The sequence below is a fragment of the Medicago sativa genome, chromosome 6, assembly GCF_051527215.1.
Source record: "Medicago sativa cultivar Bolivia chromosome 6, Bolivia_mono, whole genome shotgun sequence".
NCBI classification, from domain to species: Eukaryota; Viridiplantae; Streptophyta; class Magnoliopsida; order Fabales; family Fabaceae; genus Medicago; species Medicago sativa.
In genome coordinates, this window is record NC_140754.1 from 59,247,437 (window position 1) to 59,259,362 (window position 11,926).

The window sequence follows — 11,926 nt, forward strand, 5'->3', positions numbered from 1 at the left end:
CGCCTGGAGACTGGAGTTCTGTGTCAGTCAAAGAGTCTGCTTATGTGGCATACATTCCTATTTTTGGTTCTGTCATCATTTTTGGTTCTCATGTTGGTGTAGGTGCTGAATTTGGGATTGATTGGATTATATTTAATGATATGTTGACAGCTCTCTTAGTCTCTTTCTGTTTATTGTGGACTACTATAGGTTTTTCCTGTTTGGCGTGGTTGAGGTCTACTTTTATCTGTGTTTGTGACTTTTTTATTGGTGTTCATTCTTGTACATTGTAATAATCATTTCTATTTGTTCATTCTGTACTAATCTTATATAAGCATTTATCGCTGCCTTTTCAAAAAAAAAAAAACTCCAAACATACACACGTTTAAATACCCAATTCTCACGGCCAGTTTCCCCCCCATTTCACAATTTCACTCCTTCCCAAGAAGGAGCAATAGCTCAATTGTCTCTTCCCTCTTGTTTTACTTTTGGTACAACTTGGTTTAATTTAATTTACCTAAAAGAAGTTTACTTAGAAGTTCACTAGTGACTTAATTTAGTTCAATTATAGTTCAATAACGAATTCCACATCCATCCCTCACTAGTGACCTAATGTACTTTTTTGGCTACACAAAAACATGTTGCTTTAATGTTTAAAGGATGGTAACTGTTTGGTTATTGGTGGCTAGCCATGTTAAATTCAGAATCCCTCCACTGATTTATGGCCCATGTACTAAGATTGAGTTAATTATCACAATCAAATACCAAGTACCTATTATTTGAAAATTAACTATTATACAATATGAATACAGATTCCAATACACCACATAGGAACATAGAAGTCATTAGATGTAGAAATGTATCAAACCACCTCAGATATACATCCAATAGTCTTGGAATTTAGCTTTGAGACTACAATAAGCATCCAAACATTACAATAAACTTATAGTAACACAGTCTTGTAGTCTCCACAAAACATCATAATAAACATCGAAACATTTAAACAAACACAACTTTAAAGAAGGTACAAAAAACACATAAACATATAATTATGATATTTCACAGAAGAAACCAATTCTTCAATGAGTTGAATCCTGAAGTCTTCTTTCACCTGCAGGTTGATGAACCTGTCCAACCTCTGCATCAGTATTCTTAGACATTCCTCCACTTCCTACAATAACACAAATTAAAAATCAAAGGTCACACTTTTTACCAAAAAAATTTCATAAAAAAAATAAACATCCCTGTTCTATATTTGGACTAAATGATTTAAATATATCAGATTGTGTAAACTGTAATCTATGAATGTATCAAAATCACAGCAAAACACTTTTACAAACTCTTCCTAGTCTATTATTTCTAAAACATATTTTCTAATAGTTAGTTTCATCATCAAATGTATCTTTTTTTTTTTTTTTGGTACAATCATCAAATGTATCTTTAATGTAAAAAGTTATGTACTGACCATAACTAAAAATTATGATTTGTATAATTTTTGAGTTTGATATAATGAAAATCAACCATTTGTATTGTTTGAGTTTAATATGATGAAAGTCAATCATTTTCATGATGAAATTTTTATAATGGACCAACATTAAAACACTTTCACACTAAATTAAAAAAAAAAAAAAAACTATTACACTGTAAGTGTAAATCATCCTTTTATCTATCAGTTTGATCTATAAAATTATACACAAAAGGATTATACTAAACTGACCACAAATTCAAAGACTAAAATGACTGTTTAGTATCTAAAACTACTATAAAGTTCAAAAACCAAAAAAATAAAATAATTTGCAACCATGAATCATAAATAAAGAAATGAAGCAACAAAGTACTAACCTTGAGTTGATTCATTCTCCCCTGGTTTCCCAAACCAAGATCCAACAGTTTCCTTAACCATATCAACCATACCTTTACCAAACTCCCCATCTTTAATCTCATCATCCCAACCTCCTAACCTCCTCTTCACTTCTTCACTCTCAGTCACCTTCCCTCTTGGCCTATGCAATTCCTTTCCTTCATCTCCTCTCTTGTGCACAGCATCAGAAACCACTTTCCTCGCATTTCGTCCTTCTCCTTCATCATAAACATCTTCCACAGCTTCATCTACATTCTTCTTATACAGTCTCTCAGATATTACCTCAGATAGAGCTCTATCATCTTCACCTGGTCTTAACTTTTCTGCGAAATAGTCCTTCATTGATACCCCTTTATCCTGTTCTACACCCCTGGTTACTCTTTCACTTCCTGCACCAGTAACCGGGGATAACTTCTCTGTCAAGGAAACTGCAATGTTAGCAGGTGAGACTCCAGAAGAAACACTTTTCTCTTTGTTATTGTTCTCTCCATAGGTTGTCACTCTTTCAGTCTCAGTGTCACCCTTTTCGCCGAAGCCAAACTTTGAGGCGACTGCGTTTTTAGCTGATGCAGCTTTATCAGCTATTGCAGATGTTGCAGATGAGATTTTCTCTGTATAGCTACTCTGATTTGATGGAGTTTCATTTGTTGTTTCTCCTGTTACGCCGTATCCAAGCTTTGAAGCGACTGCATCTTTAGCTGTTGCGGCTTTGTCAGCGACTGTAGATGTGTAACTTCTTTGGTTCGATGGAGTTTCGCCAGCTGTTGTTTTGCCTTCTCCACCGTATCCAAACTTCGAAGCAACAACGTTTTTAGCCGAGGCAGCTTTGTCAATGACAGAAGCTGTTACAGAAGGGTAACTTGTCTGGTTTGATGGCCTTTCACCTGTTGTTGTTTCTCCTTCTTCACCATATCCAAGCTTCGAAGCGAAAGCGTTTTTAGCCAAGGCGGCTTTGTCGATGACTGCAGCTGTTACAGAGGGGTAACTGGTCTGGTTTGATTGCCTTTCACCAGGTGTTGTTTCATTTGTTTCACCGTATCCAAGCTTTGAAGCAACAGCGTTTTTAGCACCGGCAGCTTTGTCGGTGACCGCAGAAGCTGCATTATAGATTTTATCTGTGTAACTGCTCTGGTTTGTAGGAGTTTCACCAGTAGTTGTTTCACCTCCTTCACCGTATCCAAGCTTCGACGCAACAGCGTTTTTAGCCAAGGCGGCTTTGTCTATGACTGCAGCTGTTACAGATGGGTAACTGACCTGGCTTGTTGGCCTTTCACCTGTTGTTTGCTCACCTGTCTCCTTGCCATATCCAATCTTTGAAGCAACTGCGTTTGTAGCACCGGCAGCTTTGTCGGTGACCGCTGAAGCTGCAGAGTAAATTTTGTTTGTGTAACTACCCTGATTCAATGGTGTTTCAGCAGTAGTTCTTTCCCCTTTCTCACCATATCCAAGCTTCGAAGCCACCGCATTTTTAGCACCGGCGGCTGTATCAGCAATTGCAGAAGTTGCAGAGTAGATTTTGTCTGTGTAACTGTTGTTGTTTTGGTTTGATGAGTTCTCCATTGATTCATGGTGTAGATGAGGATGCTCTCCAAATGTTGTGTTTTTGTTGTACTGTTCATGGCTTCCAGCTGAAGGGTATTGAGTTTTAATTGCACCAGAATGTTGTGGCTGCATATATTGACCATGACTTGCAGCAGAATGGTGTTCAGATGGTAACCCTGCCCTAAACTGATCATGGCTTCCAGAAGACGAGTACGGAGTTTGTACTGCACCTGAATAATGTGGAAATTTTGTAGCGGATTGGCGTTGAGGATCAGGCTCGGTTGCACTAGAATATGGTGGCATATATTGGTCTTGACTTGTGTTTAAAGAGTGATGAGGTCTATGCTCAGTTGGTAACAACTGTGACGCGAAATGATCATGACCTGTAGCAGAAGGTATTACACTTGAATGTTGTGGCAAATTTGTAGCATATTGGTGTTGAGCCTTAGGTTCAGTTGTTAGCAATTCCGGTTTAAACTGATCATGACTACCAGCAGAAGGGTATGCAGATTCCATCGCGCCGGAAGAAAGTGGCAGATGTGGATCATGTCTTATGGCCGACGAGTGTTCAAGTCCAGGTTCAGTTCGTTGTAAATGTGGTGTAAAATGATCGTGGCTTGCAACAGAAGGATATTGAGTTTTTGTCACATTGGAAAAATGTGGCAAGTTTTGATCATGACTTGTTGCAAAATGGTGCTGATTTATAGGTTGAGACGGTAATTGTTGTGGCAAGTTTTGGCGATGAGTAGGGTGTTGAGTTTGTGTTGAAGTGGAAAAAACAGGTGTGAATTGCTCATGGCTTTGGGGATATTGAGTTTTGATTTCACTAGATAGGTGTGGTAAATTTTGGTCATGTGTTATTGTAGATGATGGATAAGGTGTTTTGGTTGCTGTAGAGAGCTCTGAAGAAAATTGGTTATGGATTCCTAAAGAAGGGTTTTGTGTTTCAGCAACAGTTGGAAGAGTATGTGGTTGGTGGGTTGGTATTGGTTCATTGTGAACTGTCATTCTGTCAATTGATTTTGCAATTGGGTTTATATCCATTTCTGCAGCACCTATTAGCAATTATTTGTCAATAACAAAATATTAGGAAAATACACCGAAATTTGATTAGTTAAAAGTTAAAATTGTAAGTGTTTCCATACTACCACATTCCATTCAACCATTTCAAATGACACGTGTGTCTATACTGAAACATAATGTCCTTGTCAATTTTTCGTGTCTGTGTCACTCATTTTGTGTATGTGCGAGTTCATAATTCATTGAATATTAGTCATGAATCATGTCAATTATTTATCAACACTATGCTGATATAAAAGTCCTTCTACAATGTATTCAATTTGCTATATGGATATGCTTATGCACAACACTAGTCATATATAGTACTTTATAGAATCAAATGGCACACTATTTTTAGTAAAAAAAAAAAAAGACCGAAGTTATGTTACGACATCAACACATGTAATTACATTCAATCAATTCCATTTTATAATTTTTTTTTCTTCAAATTATTACCAATATCTACTTTTCCTGCTCAAATTATTGTTAAGTGTTGGTGTGGTGTCTAGTATCCGTGCTTCATAGAAGATTAGTCATGACCATGTCAAATATTTGTCCATACTAAGTTGATAGTACCTCTTTCTACAATGTATTCAATTTGCTACTTTGAATGCATGTGCACAACACTAACTTTCAAGCCAAAAAAGACTATACAAAATATCAATTTCAAAAATCATGTATATGAATAACAACATGTTATTAAATTATTAAATAGGATTTTGAAGATGTTTTACAACATATATAACATAAAAAAATTGGAAATAAATGAATTTTGCAACTTCGTTCAACAGTCCTACTTAATTAGTTACCTGCCCCAGTTGGATCAGTGACTTTGGTTTGATAATTGGCTGGAGCATGTGCATCAAATCTACTTCCTGGTGCATGAGGATCTTCCACCAAATTAACCTTAGGTTGCAGCATTGTTCTAGCTGGCTCAGTGAATTTACTTTGATTAATATTTTCAGTAGTTGGTTTAACAACTAATACTCTTGGCTCATGATGATGTTCTTCTCCCATTATAGTTGTACCTCCAAAATTCACTCCTTGCCCTGTATTTTTTACTTGCCCTTGTGGTGTCACATTTCTAGCTGGAGCACTATCATAAACTGTAAGATAAAATAAAATGGTAAGCATACATGTACGAAATCAAAATTATTTCATGATCCCTTTACAAAGTGTTGTTTTAAAATTGGTTCCAAGATTTGATTTATTATAACTATTATTGAAATTTGATAGACCCTCATTTAGTCCCTTTGGTAAACACTAATTCAAAATTTTCTTAAAACTACAAAATAGTCTCTGCGATACCACTCAAATAATAATATTAAAATTACATTAAAAATTTTATAAATCTAAAATTATTTTAAAATATTAATACTAAATTGATTTCAATTATTAAGTGTTAATAATTAACCGAATATTTTTAATTTCAAATATGTTGTCTTATGACCAAATTGTTTGATCAGTTTTCAGAAACCAACTAAATCATTTAGTGAGTATTAAAAACAATTTTTTTATTTAATTTTAAAAGGCTCCAATCTTCTTCCATCTTGCATTAAAATGCTACAATCTTCTTCCAACATGCATCTATACCTATTAATAAAGGCAATACATTGTTTTGGTGTAGCCTATTTTACTTTCCATGTTTGCCCTTGGTTTAACACTTAAATCACCCAATAAAACTTAACTGCAAATTATGGTTATCACAAACTAAACACGTTGCAACTAACAAAAAACAAACGTTAATTGACTCCTAATGATATATTAAACCGCTGCCGTGCATATAAAAAACTGCAACAAATATAGGTCACTCAAAACTACCCATGAGCATAAAAACATAGTCATTCTTTCAAAAAGCACGGCAGGCACTTCCATGAAGGTTGTTTCTAATTCCACTATTTATGATCATCATTTGTTTCGTTTTTATTTTTGAGGGAATCATCATTTCTTTCATGTTCTCACAATATTCCATGATCTTTTTTTTTTACACTTTGTTGTTTTTCTCTAACCAATGGTTGCTGTTAAAAATTGTGAATGAAACATTTGTGATTAGAGAGGTTACACCTTTTTTCACTCCCTATTTGTTCTTCTTCTCTGCCTGAATCTATTTTTGTTACTTTTTTTTCTCATTAATTGATTTTTACTCTTTATTTCATTTTTGCTTTTACTATTTCCTTATAAGTTTTAATCACATTCTTTTTTATCTATCGCAGGGTGTGAACATAAGAAGAGTACGTAGAGAAAGGGGCTGCATTTTTGTGATAGTAATTAGAGTAACTAAGTTGTATAGAACAAGAATATTATTCATTTATTTAGTTTTTTCTTCTTAAAATCGGTTGAAGTTATGTTAATATCTTTCTATATTACTACTTTCAGTATAAATAACGTGTTTGGAGGACACCCTCTAGGATCTTAGGTGAGTATCTCAATTTCAATTTGGATTTTACACCCTCAATTTCGTTCATGTTTTTGGATACCCATAAATTTATGTCATTTTTTTTCAATTTTTATAATCAAATTTAGATAACCATTGTTATGTGTTGTGGACCTTAAAAATTTGGAGCAACTATTACAAGTAAATCTCATGGTATAATAAATAATATTGATCAGTGCACTTTTAAAAAAAAAAAAATTAAGATGAATGCACTTCAATTGAGATTACACTTTATTTTTTTAATATATATATATATATGGTGTCATACTTGGTTTAAATAATTCCAGTCCAGTCATTGATTTAAAAAAGTAGCACTAGGTCTCATGATATAATATCATGCATTACCCAGTTCAAAAAGTTCCATACATTTTGAAATGGACTAAAAGGCTTAAAAATATGGCTTCTAACATATGACTTTTACTTTTTACATTCCTTCTCTGGTTTGTTGTAGTTACATATTCAAATTGATCAAACTATATCAACAGTTTTACTACATGGGTATGGCTGCACATAGTCAAACAAATAAATAGAACATGAAGGGGAGATTGAAATTGTGGATCTCTAGAAGGAAACACTTCATAACTTTCAGAACCATTCCCTCAATAAAGAAAGAAAACTTCTAGAACCAAGCTTACTTCTTCAATAATTAACTTCTGTTTTGCTTGAATTTGTTTTTCTTCTGATTGATTGTTTGCAAAATTCTATTTTCTATAGAATAGGAAGAGGGAAAGCATAAGCGGTGGAGAAATAAAAGATGGCATTTTTAGGAGCTGATGTGCGAACGGAAGATTGGGACTTCACGGTGGTGATGCAATATCGACTACTCTGTGGTGGTCGTAGCAAGTAAATAATCCACTGTAATGGTGGTATGTTACTTGCTACAAAGTGTTGTCAAATAATGGCTATGGCGCCCCTATATAGCACTATAGCATAATAGAATTTAAACAAACCTCTATAGTATAACATTGTAGATTTTGAAAAAAGTCACGCAAAATTTTCTTCTCATATTTTTCTCTACTGCTTTTGCATTGCAGCATTCTATATATTTTAATGTTGTTGTGTGTGTGCGTTGTGTATAGAGGATGTGTGGAAGGCCAATATTTGAAATGTCTTGGGAGACCACTTCATGAATTTGAATTTGTGTGAGAGAAATTTTAGAGGGAGATGAAATACATGTGTAGAGGTATGGAGGAATAAAGCAATTTAAGGGATGGGTTAGAAAAAGGAAACAATCATTCTCGACTACCAGATGTAAATGCGGCGCGTTGTTGGTATCAATAAGTCCCAAATTACAATGGTATTATGAGCACTATGGTTCAATTCTTCCTTTTTTTATTTTATTTATTGTGTTATTTTTTTAGGAGATTTATTGTATTATTTTTTAGTCCTAATTTTTCTTTATGTATTGTATTATGTATTGTATTATTCTTTTTTTATTAACTTCTATTTTTGGATATAGACCAATGGACCAGTGAGAATAGATGGAGAAAGAAGGGAGAATACAAAGTGTTTTGATGTTCTTTATTCTCAAAAGTTTTAAGAATGAGAAACAAACATACAGATATACACACAAAGGACATGTGGAATGCATACGTTTGATCTATGATTTTTATTTATGTTCATAATTTGTACAAAAAAGTTTTTTTTGGGAGATTGTACAAACATGTTTTGGCTAACCTTAACACTAAACATATATATTTACATCTTTTAGTTTAACAATTTATATCCTCAACTGTGTAATCTATAAATAAATGTTAAATTAAAACCAAATTATACAAAGAAAAATAATTAAATGCATGCATACGTTAGTGCAGTAGAAAAAGCGGACAGACGGGCACGATAGTGCCCGTCTGGACGCTAGTATATAGAAAGGGAAATACTAATGAATGTTCTAAGAGTAATTTTTAAGGAGTATAAATGGTAAATTTATATGGTGTGCATCCAATGCATCAGAAATTGAAGTGTTAAATTTTTTCAAAAAATAATTGAGAAATCTTAAAGAGTGTCCTTAGAAGAAATCCATATACATAAAAAAATGTAGTTCCTATTTCTCTAGATAAATAAAGAACAAAACAGTTATTAATGATTAATGATACTTCTTGTGTGTTAGAGGAAATAAAAGAGAGAAAAAATACTTGGTGCTCCATGGATTTCTGGGTCTTGATCTTCCTCATCATCTTCCTCATCCAAGTCATGATCATCAGGGATATGTTGATTTTCATAGTGATAATGATCATGACCATGCTCATGATCATCATGGTGACCATGTTTCGTGATTGTGTCCTTAATTTTCTTAGCCTTTGCCTTCACTTTCTTTAGAACCGATTTTTTCTCATGTTCATCATGATGTTCCACCGTACCATGTGCCACTATATACATGCATCCAAAATTTAACAAAAGATAACAAGTTAACAATAAGAAAACAAATGCATGCCCATTTAGAAAAAAACATCTAGAATTATAATGTTCCTTTAAACTAAATCAAAGATCATGGCATTGGACCATTTAAACAAAATCACAAGTTCAAATTTTATAGACATAAAAAAAACAAAATCTCAAGTTCGAATTTTATAGATATAAAAAACATGGTTGAAATGTGAAGTGCCACTAAATCTATACCAACTTCATACCACCCAAATTCTTTAAAAAAAAATAAAAAAAAAACTTGATTAAACCAAACAACACCAATGAATTAAATTCATAAATAATATTAATACCTTGTTGTGTGGCAGAACTATGGGGATGACGATGTTCTTCTTGCATTGCTCTTGAGTCTAGTCTATGTTTTGTTTTTTTTTTTTTTGACAAAGTTTTGGTTTTGATTTTGATAAGAAAAGAAATAGTAACTATAGTTAATTCAATTGTTGTTCTTGTTGAGTAAGCACGAGAGAATGTTAAAGACAATGGTTTATGGTTTTTATAGAGAAAAGAGCAAAAGAACATGATACTATGCTTTGCCACCTTTGCATGGTTGTGGCTTCTCAAAGTAGTGACACGTGTGATGTAACCAATTGTGCCTTTGTAATTTGACACGTGTCAACTAGTTTTATTTACGTGTCTCGTTCTCATACACCAAGACGAACATAATCTCAGTCTTTTGGAAATTGAAAATAAGCTTCAAAAAAGACAATGTGTACATTAAATGATTAAATGCTATTTTTAGATGTACACAAGTAAACCGACATGTGAAATTCTTGTTTTTTCGTTTTGAATCTTGAAGCTAAGTTTTCAAAGTGATATAATTTAGGGTTAATAGGTTTTTACCCCGGTAATATGGGTCATTTTCGGTTTTCCCTCTGTAAATTTTTTTTTTTGATTTACTCCATGTAAAAAAATTGTTTTGATTTACCCCTAATAGACTAAACAAAAACCAATTTTATTTTTTTTAAAGAAATTTTCGTTTTTGTTTGGCCTATTAGGGGGGTAAATCAAAACAAATTTCTTTTACAGGGGGTAAATAAAAAAAAAAATTTACAGGAAAAAAACCGAAAATGACCTATGTTACAAGGGGTAAAGACCTATTAAACCTATAATTTATTTTCCCGTAGTTTACTTATATTGAACCAAGATTTTTTTTTTGTTGTTGAGGAATTGAACCAAGAATATAGTGCAAGTTCCTTAAAAAAAAAAAATTAAGCAACTGGATATGGTCAATCATTGTTGTCTCTATAGCCTCCACAACTTCGATAACGAGTGTTTGTGTATTCTTCGACCCTTAACTAAGGGTGTGTTGAGAATCATGGAATCATAAAGAGAAAAATAATAGATGTAAGCAAGATAGCAAACATAAGAGTATTTATGTGCGAGATACTCATAGAAACTTATTGTAGAAATGAATAGATTAAAAAAGATGTAAATTGAGTACATACTAATCCATATTTATAGGATTTATTGGACTAACCAATTGTGTAACCAACCTCACTAACTAACTTGTAACTAAGTATTAACTAATCCTAATTAACACACTAAATCCTAAGAATCTTAACCGCCTCCCTCAAACTTAAAATGGGGAAATTCACCAATTTGAGTTTGGAATACAATGAATTACAATTGAAATTTGCATACTACAAGAACTAAGTAAAACAAGGGGTGTAAACTAGTAAAATTAGAAAAACTAATTTGATATGAAAAGGAAGCCCAATAATGTGGAGGATGCCCAAGCCCAATCAGTGAGATAGCAAATTGCCTGCTTCTGAACACAGAACTACAAAACACCCTTCTTCTTCTTCTTCTTCTTCTTCTTCTTCTTCTTCTTCTTCTTCTTCTTCTTCTTCTTCTTCTTCTTCACAATGACAACCTCTTATGGAAGTAGCTTCCTGCAAACACAATTTTGACCAAAATAGTTTTTCAAAACGCGCTTCTGAGAAGTGAATATGCAAATAGGACAAAATCAAATTGGAACCAAAAATCAATTTTCCCAAAATGCACTTCTGTCTTGTATCACCGTTCCATATGTTTGGAAAGCCAGAATATCAAAACTTCGAAATTGACTTATCCCAAACGTGATTTTGAAAATGAGATTATGCAAAGGCACTCTCTAATTCTTCGAAACGGACGACTGAAACCATTTTGGACCAAAACAGCTTTTCCCATTGTTAGCCTGTAAATTTAGCAGGCTCAATTTATATGGTCAACATTTGTTTGACCTTTTTACTGTGCAGGAATCAAAGAGCTTTCTTATAGAAATTGAAGAATCTCGACGAAACATCAAGCCTAAGGCGCGTAGTAAAAGTCTCGACAAAGTGGCTGAAAGAGTAATAAAGGGCGGGAAGGCACGATTTTAAGCAATGAAACGGTTTCCAAGTAGTGGAGACGTGGGACAGGTAGTTGTCCAAGATGGAGAAAGTGCTGATCATGGAGTTAGTGGTTCGCCATCTAGGTTTTAGTATAAATAAGAGTTTCCAAGCCAGAAAATGGGTCGCAAATCATATACAAAATTCTACAACACTCAAACTACCAGCATTTAGGGAAATGAGTTATATAGAATGTATGTAAACTGATTTGTACACCACCCCTTTTATTTTAATGCAATGCATTTTACCTTTTCTTTG

At 33.5% G+C, this 11,926-nt stretch overlaps 1 protein-coding gene across 1 annotated transcript; it reads right to left on the reverse strand.

The window, feature by feature from the left end:
* Positions 1-831: 831 nt before the first annotated feature.
* On the reverse strand, positions 832-9,760 carry LOC146915965 (uncharacterized). The gene is made up of 5 exons (XM_085718181.1): positions 9,593-9,760; positions 9,011-9,244; positions 5,251-5,547; positions 1,822-4,437; positions 832-1,150 (listed from the first exon to the last, which is right to left on the reverse strand). Exons 1-5 carry the CDS (start codon positions 9,636-9,638, stop codon positions 1,059-1,061), a joined length of 3,285 nt encoding a protein of 1,094 aa, XP_085574307.1. The 5' UTR covers positions 9,639-9,760; the 3' UTR covers positions 832-1,058.
* Positions 9,761-11,926: the final 2,166 nt, after the last annotated feature.